The 13,827-nt window shown below is 38.0% G+C and overlaps 1 protein-coding gene across 6 annotated transcripts in view; it reads right to left on the reverse strand.

Annotated features, from left to right (window-relative positions):
• Window positions 1-13,827, reverse strand: part of Pcmtd1 (protein-L-isoaspartate (D-aspartate) O-methyltransferase domain containing 1) — a 60,488-nt gene that overhangs the window by 18,895 nt on the left and 27,766 nt on the right. For 2 of the 6 annotated variants that reach the window (XM_041657093.1, XM_041657096.1), the window contains exons 2-3: window positions 12,220-12,643; window positions 2,797-2,899 (exon numbers count right to left, since the gene is read on the reverse strand). In XM_041657093.1, the coding sequence (XP_041513027.1) occupies window positions 2,797-2,899; window positions 12,220-12,526 (410 nt within the window). In that variant the 5' untranslated portion in view covers window positions 12,527-12,643. Of the gene's footprint in view, window positions 1-2,796; window positions 2,900-12,219; window positions 12,644-13,827 lie in introns of those variants that run through there. The other 4 variants (XM_041657099.1, XM_041657098.1, XM_041657097.1 and 1 more) reach the window with 3 other exon arrangements.

Below are 13,827 nucleotides of genomic sequence, written 5' to 3' on the forward strand. Positions count from 1 at the left end.
TCTGTGAGGCATTTTCTTGATTTCTGATTGACTTGTCAAGACCTTGCCTACTACTGTGGGAACTGTCACCACAAGGCTGGTGGTCCATGGCTGTATAAGAAAGCAGGCTGAGCAAGGCATAGGAGGCAAGTTAGTAAGCAGCCCTCCTTCATGGTCTCTCCTTCAGTTCCTGCCCTGACTACCTTCAGTGATGGACTGTAAGCAGAAATACGCCCTTTACTTCCCAGGTTGGTTTTGGTTATGGAGTTTATCACAGCAATAGAAACCTGAATACAAGACCAGTGCCTAAGACGTAAAATAAAATTGCCCCTACTGTCTTCTTTTGAATGATTAATATAAAAGTTTCTAAAACACGCTGTAAGCATTTAGTTAATAGGTATCAATGGCAGGGATTGGTTTAAAAACATGTGTAACAGTAACAATTTTTTTATTTTTTGCGAGAGAAGAGCTGAATAGGTATCCCAATGGATAAGATACCTGCCATCAAGTAAGGGCTTAAGTTTGTACCCCAAAGGACCATGTAAGAAACCTGGCATGGCAGCAGGCACTTAGCTAAGTAAATGAGCTTCAACTTGAGAGATCCCATCTAAAACATACAGATAAGGAGCAATGAAGGAAGGAGACCCCACATCAATCTCTGGCCTCTACCCATGCATATACACCTCCATGTCCAAACTCGCAAACAAGTATATAGACTGCGCGCGCCCGCACACACACGCACACACACCAAATAATGAGACATCCAAATAGCATTCAAAAAGATTTGTTATTAGATGATGTATACAAAATAAAAATCATTGCATGTTTTACTATTATCTAGAACTACTTGTTTAGTGATTTGTCTTCCTTAAGCCTGTTCTGATAAATGATTAGAAACTGAACCTTCTCGTATCAGCAGATGAAATGTATTAATACTATGTAACAGATCTTGCTAGATTTTGAGCATTTGTTAACATTACCATTACACTTTCTAAGCTAAAATATATTTTAAAAGTTCTTATGGCCAGATTAATTTTCAATATCAAAAGCCATACTTTGCAGGCAATCAAACAATACAAAAAATCCCATGACTAGATAAAAATTAATCTTGCCCACATCTCAAGACTCAGCAACCACATCAGTCATTAGACAGGAGGAAAATAATGAAGCCACAAACAAATTCTAAAGTTTAATCGCAATTTCTTATTAAAGAACTTGGGCTAAAAACTTCAGTTTCTGTTAAATGTGTTTCTTTTTTGGAATAAATGCAGTAGATAATTGAAAATGGCTGAGAGTATGAAGCAGGTGCTAATTATTCATTAACAGTTTGGGGGGTTGGAGAGATAGCTCAGTGATTTACTGCACTTGCTGCTCTTGGGGTTGGACTCTCAGCATCCACATGGCAGCTCACAACTATCTGTAACTCCAGTGCCAAGGGATCTGACACCTTTCCTGAACTCTATGTGCCCCAGGCATGCATATGCTGCACACACAGATATGTAGGCAAAACACTCACACATATAAAATAAATCTGAAAATCTGAAAGTTTTTTTCAGCAAACTGATCATTTAACTGGCTGACTTAAATCTATTGTGTTTATTAAAAAAATAAATAAATAAAGCCTGAGTATCTGCACACCCTCAATCCTGCCCGAAGAGCTGAATAATCTGACTACAGTCACACCTGTGTTGCACAAGCTTGCCTGGACTCCAGGGGCTGCAGATTTTGCTAGGGAGTCTGAGTTTTGTGTTCTTGAACCAGTTCAAGCACCATTCACACCAGGACAAACAAAAAATCCACAACAGTGAAGGAGGTAAAAATGAAAGGGCAAAGAGAAGAGGCAGAGGAGCAAAAGAAGGGAAGAAAGGGAAAATACACTTTGTGGATGACAGTCAAGATGTTCTTGGCTTCTGGATCTCTCCTCTAGGTGTGCTCTCTTGAGATGAAACCCCTTGTGGTGGCCCAGAAACCACCTCTCCAAAACACACATGCACATGCACACTGTTTTTCACACTGGCAGTTACAGCCAGGGATGGGGTGAGAGACCCCTGCCAATAAGCCATGTTTGAAGCCTGGGTCAGTTTCTACACTGAAACCCTGTATAGTGGCTGTGTTTGTCTAAGCATATGCTCCCTAGCCTGTTAAAGCCTTTTTCTATTGGAATCTATGAACCCACACAGAAAAATGACATGCCAAAGCTCTACATGTAGTAGGATATTTCAATTAACGGGCTTTCCTCTAGTTCAAGCATAAGAGCCCTTGTTCCATAAAAATGTCAAGGCAGAGATTCAATGTGATTACATGCCAAATCTTCACTTTCACTGCTGGCCAAGCATCAACAGCTATGTAATATGTCTTAGAAAGGGAAACCTGGGAAGAAAACAGTTCAATAAAATGGCTTTCTGAAACACGATCCCACAATGACACACAGATGTATTTCTACAGCAATTTCTACTAAATCTATTAGGAAGTAACTGAATACTGTAAAGAGAGACCCTTAAATATTGACATACAAATTACGGTACCAACAGAGGACAGACTGTTAAACTACTATGCAGAAGGTTTAAAAACAGTTACAGAAAAGTACTGGGAGCACAAACATTGTGTTTCTCTCCAGAGGATACCCATATGACATTTAATAAGTGAAAGTAAACACATATTATCTATCTGTAATTTAATAAAAAAAATTACATGGTAACGCCTATTTTTTTTTCCTCATAGTACAAGATGTCAAAAAGCTGATACTGGTCAAGAACAGGCATTCTACACATGTTCACTAATCATTCTCACATCAAAACTACAGGTAGAAATACTTACTTATCAAAGCTATCACTATTTTTGATGAAGCTCTCCAGTTTTTCCTTGGCATATTCCACCACATCTGAATGAAGTTCAATCCCATGATTTATTCCAAAAGGACCTGTAATTGTAGCAGCATTTTTACAAAAATATTAATGATGTGCCCCCCCAAGTTCTAATTTTTGTGCACTTATCTATCAAGTACCATTAGGAAAGTGTAAGAAATATGCAAACATGTACTAGTTATATTTTCAGGTCGAATGGAAACCTGCTTGCATTGCTTTGGTATAGTAATATGGAGGGTAGAATTCATCTTTTCTGTGAAGGGGAAGAGGGAGCAAACACAAAAGCAAGAGAGATTATAAGACTGAAACCTACAGATCTCTAAAGACTGTTTTTTGGCAGGACACTATGATCAAAATAATCACATATCCCCAGGTTTAAGGGGTGGTGGTGTTGCTCTGTGGTTCTGAAACCAGAACCAGACCTTATCCGAGTCAGCGCTCTGTACTTACTGAAGTCATTAAGTAGCCCCGGCTAGTCTCTAACTTGTGATTCTCCTGCCTCCACTTCCTGCACAGCAAGGGAAAATACGCATGCAGCTAAAGTTCAAATCTTTACCAAAATCTTCACTTATCATTTATTCAAAACCTGATGTTTCTCAGATGTGCAGTGAAGAGGTCCAGCAAACCACATGCTTTTCACACCACACTCCTTTCTACAGATGATGAGAGCTGGAGAGATCTCCCAAGAAAGGGCTGGAGGGGAGGAATTTCTCAGTGCTCCCTATAACTGGCAGGCAAGGCTTACTGAAATGTAGGACCTGACATTTTCTAACGTTACTACAACACATGCTGTGTGCCTACTATCTCACAAAGGCAATACTTGATTGCAGCTGACAATGCAAGCTCTCTTCATTGTCTGGAATGGAATCAACGTGTTGTGCTCTACAGTCTCTTACTATAATATGAGAGGTTTCTTACGAAGGTTGTGCTTTTTGTTGTTGTTTTGGTGACAGTCTATGTAGTACCCAACTATTTTTGAAGATTCTCCTGTCTCTGCCTCTGCAATGCTGGAATTAAAGGCATGTGCTACTGGGCCCAGATTATCAATTTTCCTTAAGGAATCTGTAACTAGATGTGTCCACTACAGTCTGTCACAATACAATGCCTATCAGACTTGTCTCTACTAACCTCTAAGAACTTTAGAGTCACAAGAAACAGTCAATTACAAATGATCAAATTTAGATGTTTCAAGAGTACAAAAAACTAAAACAAAATACTCACATAGTCTTCACAACCCAAATATCAAATGTATATAATGCTTTCTCATGCTAGATTGCCACAACATGCTTTTCAGTTGTTTTAAAAAACAGAAAACTGACTTTTACCTAGAGATGTATTTAGACAAGCGTCTTAATGAAAGAGAATCTGACTTAGCAAACAAAATACAGATGAATTTTTTTCCAGTTTGGTGGAGTTTTGTTTTGTTTTAGGGGTCGGGCGTGGTGACGAGACAAGGTTGTACAGAAAGCCCAAGCTGGCACTGAACTGTTATACAATGGAGAATGATCTCATGGGCTGTTCCTGTCATGACCTCTCAAGCAATGGGATTACATCACCATGCCAACTAACATAAAATATTATGTTTTTAAAAGTGGACAAGGTGAAGCAATCCTAAGCACTTCTTTTGTTTCCTTACTTATACACTGGTCAGCTTCCAACTGACAAGACTTCAGTTCATCATCATTTAGTACTTCCTAATATAATATAATATAATATAATATAATATATAATACATTTATAATATTATAAACAGTAAACTGAAGAATCATTAAAAACAAAAAAGCTCCTCCCAAAATTATATATAAAATCCTCTACATGGTAATGTTACTCTTTAACAGATACTCAATCTGAGCATCTTGAGAATTTCAGTTTCCAAAGAAACAAATACATATGGGAGAAAGTTCAGCATAAAAGCTCAGAGGAAAGTCAAAATAGATAAAGGAAAGAATATGCTTAAAGTATTTTACAAGGCATGGAAATAGCTTTGTGCAATCTAAACAATAAGATAATAAGAATACAAGTATTTGCTTTAAACATTGTTCAAGTTAAAGCTGCCTTGCAGACAGTCACCTATAATGGAATCTCGTGAGTGGAAGTTTTGGCTGGTGTTCTCCTCTCCTGTCAGAAAATGGCGCTTTTAAAACGGCAGTCATCAGTAATTGAAATTGTTTAAAAGTAGTCTTCACCTTGTTCTCCTGATCTGTCTAGATACGGGAGAACATGCCCAGCTCAGTTTGAGTGATTCTTAAAGATGATCTGGACCATTCAAATCTCCGTGCTCATTTGCAAAGTAATTCCAAAAGTTAACAACTATTAATATAAAAGATTTTTGGCTAAACCTTAATATTTACCATAAGGGGGAATATTGATTATTTGGTTTCTATGAAACAAATATAAAGTAAATGATATTAAAGTATACATTAAAGTACCTTTTAAAAATTATTAATAACTCTAGTTATGTAAGATAAGACTTTAGAAAGTGTAAATAATTCAACTTATAGATCACAACAGGTAAAAAGTGAACTATGAAAAGCAATAATCTGTCAAACAGACACCAATACAGACATGCAGCTTAGGTGATTCAGTCTCTCAGAATGCCTCTGCTACAATGTCCTCAAAATTCCATATCCAGAATAACTTCAAACAGGTTAGCTGAGATAGTACAGCCTCACAGACTACTCCAGTCAGGACTTCAAATAAGTCCCATCACATTGAGAGTGGACAGCAGCTTGCTCTCCCAAGACTTGACCATTATCTTAATTTTCTCAGAGTCCCTAAAGGATGTTGTTGTCCCCAGGCAACAGGAAGTTCTTTTAAGAACATGATGTTCACATTACCAAGAGGTGGGGTGACTGGTTTTTTGTCATTCAGTGGGTTGTGGATGTTTATCACCTTTTGGATACTGGTCATGATGAAGGAAAATAGACTAAGCAAAGATGGTAGAGTTAGGGATCTCTTTCTGAAAAGATTTTTAAAAGGGGGATATAGGAATGATAGGATAAAAGGTTAGATTATTGAAATTTCCTTTTAAACTAAAAAGAAACTATTAATCTCAAATATTTTACATTGGTACAGATTTTTGTATTTGACACAAATTTAAGGCTATTTTTGTTTCAACTATATGTTTCTATTCTTAGGAAATTTTTGTACATTAATACAAAGCTAAGGCTATTTCTGTATATATGTTTCTACTCTATTTTAAGATATTGTACATAGGCAACTCATTTAAAAATTTAATGTAAAATTCTAGTCCTTGAAAGTTATTGTTGCAAAATGTTTAGGAAAAATTAAGAAATGTAAAATAGTAGTTAATCTATAACAATCAAACTTGCAGTCACCTTAGGTATTTTTTCAGGGTCAAACAGATATATTTTAGATAGATAGGTGGTCTTCAAACACTTCAGAAATCTACAGAATATGGCATTTAAGATATTTTAATAACATAAGGCTTTTCATGACAATGAGATACATCTGCTTCTGACAGCACCAATCTACTGCAGAGAAGATGACGGCAATGAAAAAGTCAACTTTGCTTTCTTTTTTTTAATCAATTTATTTTTTTAATAATTATTTATTTATTATGTATACAATATTCTGTCTGTGTGTATGCCTGCATGCCAGAAGAGGGCACCAGACCCCATTACAGATGGTTGTGAGCCACCATGTGGTTGCTGGGAAGTGAACTCAGGACCTTTGGAATAGCAGGCAATGCTCTTAACCTCTGAGCCATCTCTCCAGCCCCAAGTTTGCTTTCTTGATGGCTGACAGTATAGTCTAAACTGTCTTCTCTAGGCTTGCGAAGTCTCATGAAAAGGTCCTAGAATTTCCCAGTAACATCTTGAAAGGCACTAGACTCTTCTAAGTCTATTGATATAATCACTACTTCCTTTTAGTTACTGTTACTTGAGACAGTGCCTCATGAGATTTTCTGTTATTGTTGTTATTAGCTTTTCTAGGCAGCTTCTCATTGTAGTCCAGGCTGGCTTTGATATCTTGAACTTGCTATGTAACTGAGAATTTTCTTAAATTAATGTTTCTCCTGTCTCTACCTCACATACACAATATACGCAGCTTCAGATGTGGACCCAAATTTCTTTTAACAATATCTATTTTCCCAGAATTCATTTTCTTTGGGTTTTTTTTTCTTCCTTTTTTGTGAGACAGGCTCTTGTAATGTAGCTCAGGCTCGTCTTGAACTTTAATCCTCTTGATCTGGGCTGGGATTACAGGAACCACTACAATGCCCACCTTATATTTACTGCACCTGAAGGCAACCATGGCCATCAATGACCAACTCAACTGAAATGTGAATTTACTGAGCAGAACGAAGAAGGGCTAATGAAAGCCTTCTTATGGTTCTCTATTGGGTATTCTCAGCAGTTGGTATAGGATCTAAAGTAAATACTTCATGAAGATGATGACAGAAATTGCAAATTATGACAAAATATTAGAGTAAGCAAATCTTACAAATCAATGTATTAGACTCAAAACTAATTTAATATAAAATCTTTGCAGCACATTAAATATTTTCTTTTCATCTGTGAAACAATTTTTCTTCTTGCTTCAAGTCAACACATCCATCACATAAACATTATTTGAAAACAATCAAGGTGCCCTTGGGGCTTTATGTTACTGTGGAAGTGGAGAGGTCACTGAAGTAAATGAATTTTTTTTTTAAAAAAAAAAAAGCTTTTTAAAAGCATGCTTTTTGATACTTTGAAGTTTTGAGCCCTGGAAATGAGTCTGCTGCCTCTTCAACAGCTTAAGATTAAAGAGGCTGATACTCAATTCTGTACCTTGAGTAGTTTAGAAGAAAACTCCATCTCTCACCAAGAAGGGAAACAGGAAAAAAAGAATATAATGAAACTCTTGTGTTGTGTGGAAAAACCAAGGGAAGGACTAAGTTGAAGACAGGGTAAATTTTTATATACACTGAAGAAGAATAGGATGTGGCGTGCGTAGGATGAAGACAGGAGGACTCTCCAACATCCACGCCCAGGCCTGGGTAGGTATACCCTAAAGCTGTGGAAATTCATGGATACTCAAAAGAGAACTCTATCCTTCACTACAGGCTAAAGTCAAAGAAATTAAAACACAAAATGAACAAGGCAATTATAGAAACAACAGAAGATCTGGAAATTAGACATTGAAGCAGAGGGGGAAGCAGTGCTATGACACACTGCCTTCGGGATATGGCACATCCTGGCCTGACAATCATCAACACACAGCAGCTGTGGATATGCAGGCACAAGATCTATATACGACTGCTCCTGCTACCATTATGTTATGGGGGAGGGGGAGGGAAGTGCTCCTGAGGCCCCGACCCTCCCCGATGAGCTATTGGCAGGGAATGGTTGTCATTTTTTTCATTGGTGTAGCCACTGCAAAGTTCCCCATGTACCAGTAAGTAGATCCGACTGTGCTCACACACTTAACCCAAAAGTTTCCACACTTAAAATCACTGTGGGGGGAAAAAAGAGAAATAAAGAAAGACAAAGAAGGGAAAATTAATGAAAAAAAGGGGCTCAAAAGAAGCAGAAGGGAGGGTTGTGAAGGAAAGAATGAATACAATAGATTGCATGAATCTCTCTCAAACACACACACACACCCACACGTACACACAGGTAAAATTCCAAGAATGGAACATGCTAACTCTGTCAGAAGGCAGACTCAAACAGAATGTGTAGACCAGTTCCAGAGAAAACAAAAATCTCCCTGCAGAATAAACTCTGCCTCTACTTGACCTATTCATTCAGCCCAACACTGAATCCAGCCTAAGGACAACTTTACCACAAGGAAAGAAACAATTTTACAGTTGTGAGCTTTGATACTACAAGACTCGTTCATAAATTCTTTCGCACATAGGGAAACAAATAACAAAAATTTCTGAAAGTATCTATTCTAATCTACCAGTAGTTATGTTCTGTCAAGTTCAGCAGGTACAGATAAACACCAAACCACTGTCCCTAGGGATATGTGTGTGTGTGTGTGTGTGTGTGTGTGTGAGAGAGAGAGAGAGAGAGATTAAAATCTTACATATTAAAACTCATCCTGGAGAGAAAGAGATTAAAATTTTATATATTAAAACTCATCCTGGAGGGAGGGAGAGAGAGAGAGAGAGAGAGAGATATTGATTAAAATCTTACATATTAAAACTCATCCTGGTCGAATTCACTTAATTTTACGGCTAAAAGGAGCTCAGAGTGTGACTTGCTTAAGAGCCCCAGGGACTGCTGCCGGACTTAAGACTGAAGCTTTGCTCACTGGCCTCAGGACAATGCAGTTTCTTGCCCAGCACAAGCAAGGGAAGAGAGGTCAGCCCTGCTACACTTCTGCTAAAAACACACAACAGGGACTCAATATCTCTGCTTCTATGCACAATTGACACCAAAAGCAGCAGTGCACTCGTGAGGTCACAAGAATGCTGTTCTCATAGGGGCTACAAAAGCACTGCTGCACTCGTGAGCTAGAAAAGCATTGCATTCGCCAAGCCGTAGTGGCACAAGCCTTAAATTTTAGCACTGGGGAGGCAGAGGCAAGTGGATCTCTGTACATTTGAGGACAACCTGGACTACAAAACAAGTTCCAAGAAAGCCAGAGCTGTTAGGAAAAAACCCTGTTTCAAAAACCAAGCGTTACATTTATGGGGCTACAAAAGCACTGCATTCATAGGGGGTGGTCAGACCAAAAGGGGTACACTCATCTGGTTTATAACTAAATTTAATCAAACAAAGAAATCCTCAGAATTGACAAAAAGCAAGAAAGAGCCATTTCCTATACAGATGATCCACACTGGGGAAATGTTAATTCCAAAGATACTCACACAGGTGAACTATTTGGAAAACTTTCCTATCATTGAGATTTCCACACACTTTGTAACAATGTTTAATGTAATAAAACTAGAGAAGCAATTACTCTGAAAATGAATTATTGCACGGTATGTTATCTGCATACTCTTTGCTGCTATTATTACTGTAAATGGCAGTGGTAATAACCATAAAGGAAATCACCAGCATACCAACCTTTAGAGGCAGCAGCAATAAAACGCATGGATGACTCAATATGCTACCAGAGACACACAGTCACGTTCATTGATGCTCTAGTCACAAAGCAGGCAAATGGAACCAGTCTAGACGTCCATTAACTGATAAACAGATAACAAAAGCATGATACACAGTGGACTGTTATCCAACTGCACAGAAAAATAAAATCTGCAGAAAAAATGGATGAAACTAAAGAAAGTATAAAGCAAGGTAGCCCAGGATCAGAAAGAAATGCTGTGTTCTCTTGTATACATGACTCTTAGTTTCTAACGCTACATCTATGCACCTAGGTAGAATAAAGGCTCCAAAACCAGGAAAGGGGCCCATGAGACAGGAAATAGGAGGTTTTCAGAGGGGAGTAGAGAAGACAGCAGAACACATGAGATACTAAACTGAAGAGAGAATGTTGATGGAACAGTGCACAGTGGGGAAAAAAATGGCAGGAGCAAAATCAACCCAAACAAAGTAGGTATAAAAATGCCAGAAAAAGTCCATTACTTTAAAAACTAATTTTTAAAGTTAAAAAAAGGAAGAACCAAGCTAATAATGTAATAAAGGGTGTTAGGGCGGAAAACAAGATGCACAGATACCTACACAGTACAGAGTGAAGGGTGTACAGCAAGGCACTTTGGCAGCTTAAGTGTAATAGGTCTAAGAGACAACATCCTCAAGGGATTTGTTAACAACCAAAAGCAATTCACTTATCAGGAATAATCTTCATAATGACTAATTAAACTTTACTTTTAAAAAAATTATTATTTTTAATTGATGTGCATTGATGTTTTGTCTGCATGTATGCCTTGTGGGAGGGTGTCAGATCTTGGAGTTACAGACAGTTGTCTGTTGTCATGTGGGTGCTGGGAATCAAACCTGAGACCTCTGGAAGAGCAGTCAGTGCTCTTAATCTCTGAGCCATTTCTCCAGCCCAGGTTCAGATTCTCAGAAGGGAGGTGTAGCTTGGTGGTTGAGTAAATGCATGTATAGCATACACCAGCCCTAAGTTTAAGCCGCACCTAACAGATGGAAATACACATCCGCTGACAGATACAGCACTGAGTGTCAGTGAGGATGCTGAAGACCAAACCCTTCTACCATGTAGGCAGGAATGGAAAAAACAGAACACTCAGGCCACACAAGTTTGGCAATGTCTTAAAAAGGTAAATATAATTTTACCTTCAGCCCAACAATTCTAGTTCTAAGATCTACTCAAGAGAAAAAAGTAATCCACATGAAGTTGCTCCAAGATTACCATGACAGTACTCCAAATAACCAAAAACAGTAGCTAAAACACCAGACAATTGTGAATGCAGTGACATTTATTACCCAGTCAGACTCCAGCATGTGAACTGTGAAGCTACAGATAAGAGCAGAAACGAGATGCAAAAGAATACTGTGTGATGCCACTGCTATTAAAGGTCCAGAAAGGCAATCTGTAGGAGCAACTGAATGCCAAGGTTATGGGAGGAGCCAAGAGTAGATACAAGTGAATATAACAGAGGTTCTTAAGGATTAAATTGTGACAAAGTTTACAAACTCTACAGTTTTATTAAAAATCCAAGTTAGCAACCTAAAATGTGTAAACTTGCGGCTGGAGAGATGGCCTGGGTGACAGTACTGGGTGCTCTTCCAATTCCTTCTCAGCACCCACTGGCAGCTCATAACCAGACACCAGTGTCTGGTACAACAGACCCAAAATATGCCACAATTGCTTTCTCTGTTATTTCCCCAGTCTCTTGCTTTGACTCACCAGGCCACATGTTTAACTCCCACACTCCTGTCTACAAGACTGACACAATTACCTTTCCATTTAAAGTGGGACACTGACAAAACGGTCAAAAATTAAATATCACTACAAAGAGCACATTGCATCTCCCAATACTCTTGAGCTTCTTGCCTACCAGTTGTTTTCTTGGGGTGGGGGGTGTCTCATATTTCTTAGACTAGCCTCAAACTCACTATGTAGTATGTTACTAAGGATGACTTTGATTTCTGATTCTTCTACCGCTGTGTTAGTATGTGAAGTACTGGGTCAAAACCAGGGTTTTGTGCATGCTACGTAAGTAAGAATCCTACCAACTGAGCTATAGACCTAGGCCCAGTTTCAAATACTGACAGACTGCTCTATCTACTGTAACTAGACAGAAAAGTATGAGAGATGACCGATCATTAGGTTCAGGGCTGGGAAAGAGAAGACTACAACTGTGTGTTTCCACACCTAAGCTTTAAACAGATACATTCAGACATACTAGGTACAGTTACAAACACTGTAGGTCATGAAGAGCCACGCAAACTCAGCTCACTTTATAAATAGAAATTTACAAAAATAAAATTACCTAAAATTAAGCCCACCATTGTACTTAAATATCCGGTTCCACTTCCCAGGTTAAGAAATGATAATCCTGGTTGAAGTTTCAAAGCTTCCATAACTTCAGAATAAATGCAAGGTGCGGACAAGTGTATGTTCCCGTGCTTCCAGGCTAAGTCTTTGTACGCATTGTCTCTGTAGCCTTCCAGATAGTAATCTCCGCGGTCAATGGCTCTGAAGGCTTGCTCTACTCTTTCAGTGCGGATGTACTGAGCTTCTTTAAGGTTATCAATTAAGTCATCATTATCTTCCCCAGCACTCACAGCTCCTCCCATGACAGTATTCAAATCAAATCATAAGTTAAAATGTATCGGAATTAGTAGAAAATGGCTTCCAATAATGTGTGCTTTTTCTTTTTAATATTGAACTTGATTTCCAAAAATAAATTAAACCTGGAAAAGAGTAAAAATAAACAAGTTTAAATTAATATGTATTATATTTTCCATGAACATATTCTGTTCCAGTCACAGTGTTAAAACAATCTAAATATACTATTTCACTTAATTCTTGTAATTATGGAAATTAGAAAAGTGGGGCTGGGAATTTAAATTAACTACATGGTGACCATGATCACATATCCAGAGATTAACTGATCAAACTTACATGCAATTTAAAATTCACTTAGTGCCGGGCGGTGGTGGCGCACGCCTTTAATCCCAGCACTCGGGAGGCAGAGGCAGGCGGATTTCTGTGAGTTCGAGACCAGCCTGGTCTACAGAGCTAGTTCCAGGACAGGTTCCAAAGCCACAGAGAAACCCTGTCTCAAAAAACCAAAAATAAATAAATAAATAAATAAATAAATAAATAAATAAAAATAAAATTCACTTAGTAAACTTAGTCAGAGTCCATGCGCTTAACAGCTCCCTGCGGCAGCTCTTACGGGCAGCTGTCAGGTGGCTGGCTTATAGGACAGTGCTGATCTGGAGAATGAGATGGTAGCATTTCAGGATCAGGCCTTTCCGATTCAAAGTATGGCTCTAAACCACTGAGTAAAAAGAGTAATTCTATTAAGAGTAATCCTAGTTTAATGACTTAAAATTCCTGACCTTGGAAGCTAATAATTTTACACGGTGTACATTTTAAATATTTAATGTAATAAGATATTTAATTTAATATTAATTCTAATAATATATATATTACCTAAACACTAAACATAAAATGCAAAAACAAAAAGGAGCCAGGCATGGAGACAATGCCTTTCTGTAATTACACCACTAAGAGAGCAAAGGATAAAGGTTCATGAGCTCCAGGCCAGCCTCGGTCCCAAATTATAAAAGCCAGATTCACTGTTTTAACACATGCACAAACACAATCACTGCTCTGATAATTTTGTTATAATAAATATTGACACTATTAGTTTTTATTAACAAGTTTAATGTTTAGCACTGGAACACCATGCACACAATGCTTAAAAATAAAAATAAAAATAAAAAAAACTCTTGAAAGGAATGTCTAGATGCTTAAGATATAAAGGTTTCCAGAATGAGACTTCTGGAAGTTAACAGCAGACTGACATCTCTTCATTGCAGTAACACTACACAGAATAATCTCTGTGGGAAAAGGATACTGTATCCTC

The sequence above is a fragment of the Microtus oregoni genome, unplaced genomic scaffold, assembly GCF_018167655.1.
Source record: "Microtus oregoni isolate MIOR12 unplaced genomic scaffold, Mior012 000008F_ref0000371, whole genome shotgun sequence".
NCBI lineage: Eukaryota > Metazoa > Chordata > Mammalia > Rodentia > Cricetidae > Microtus > Microtus oregoni.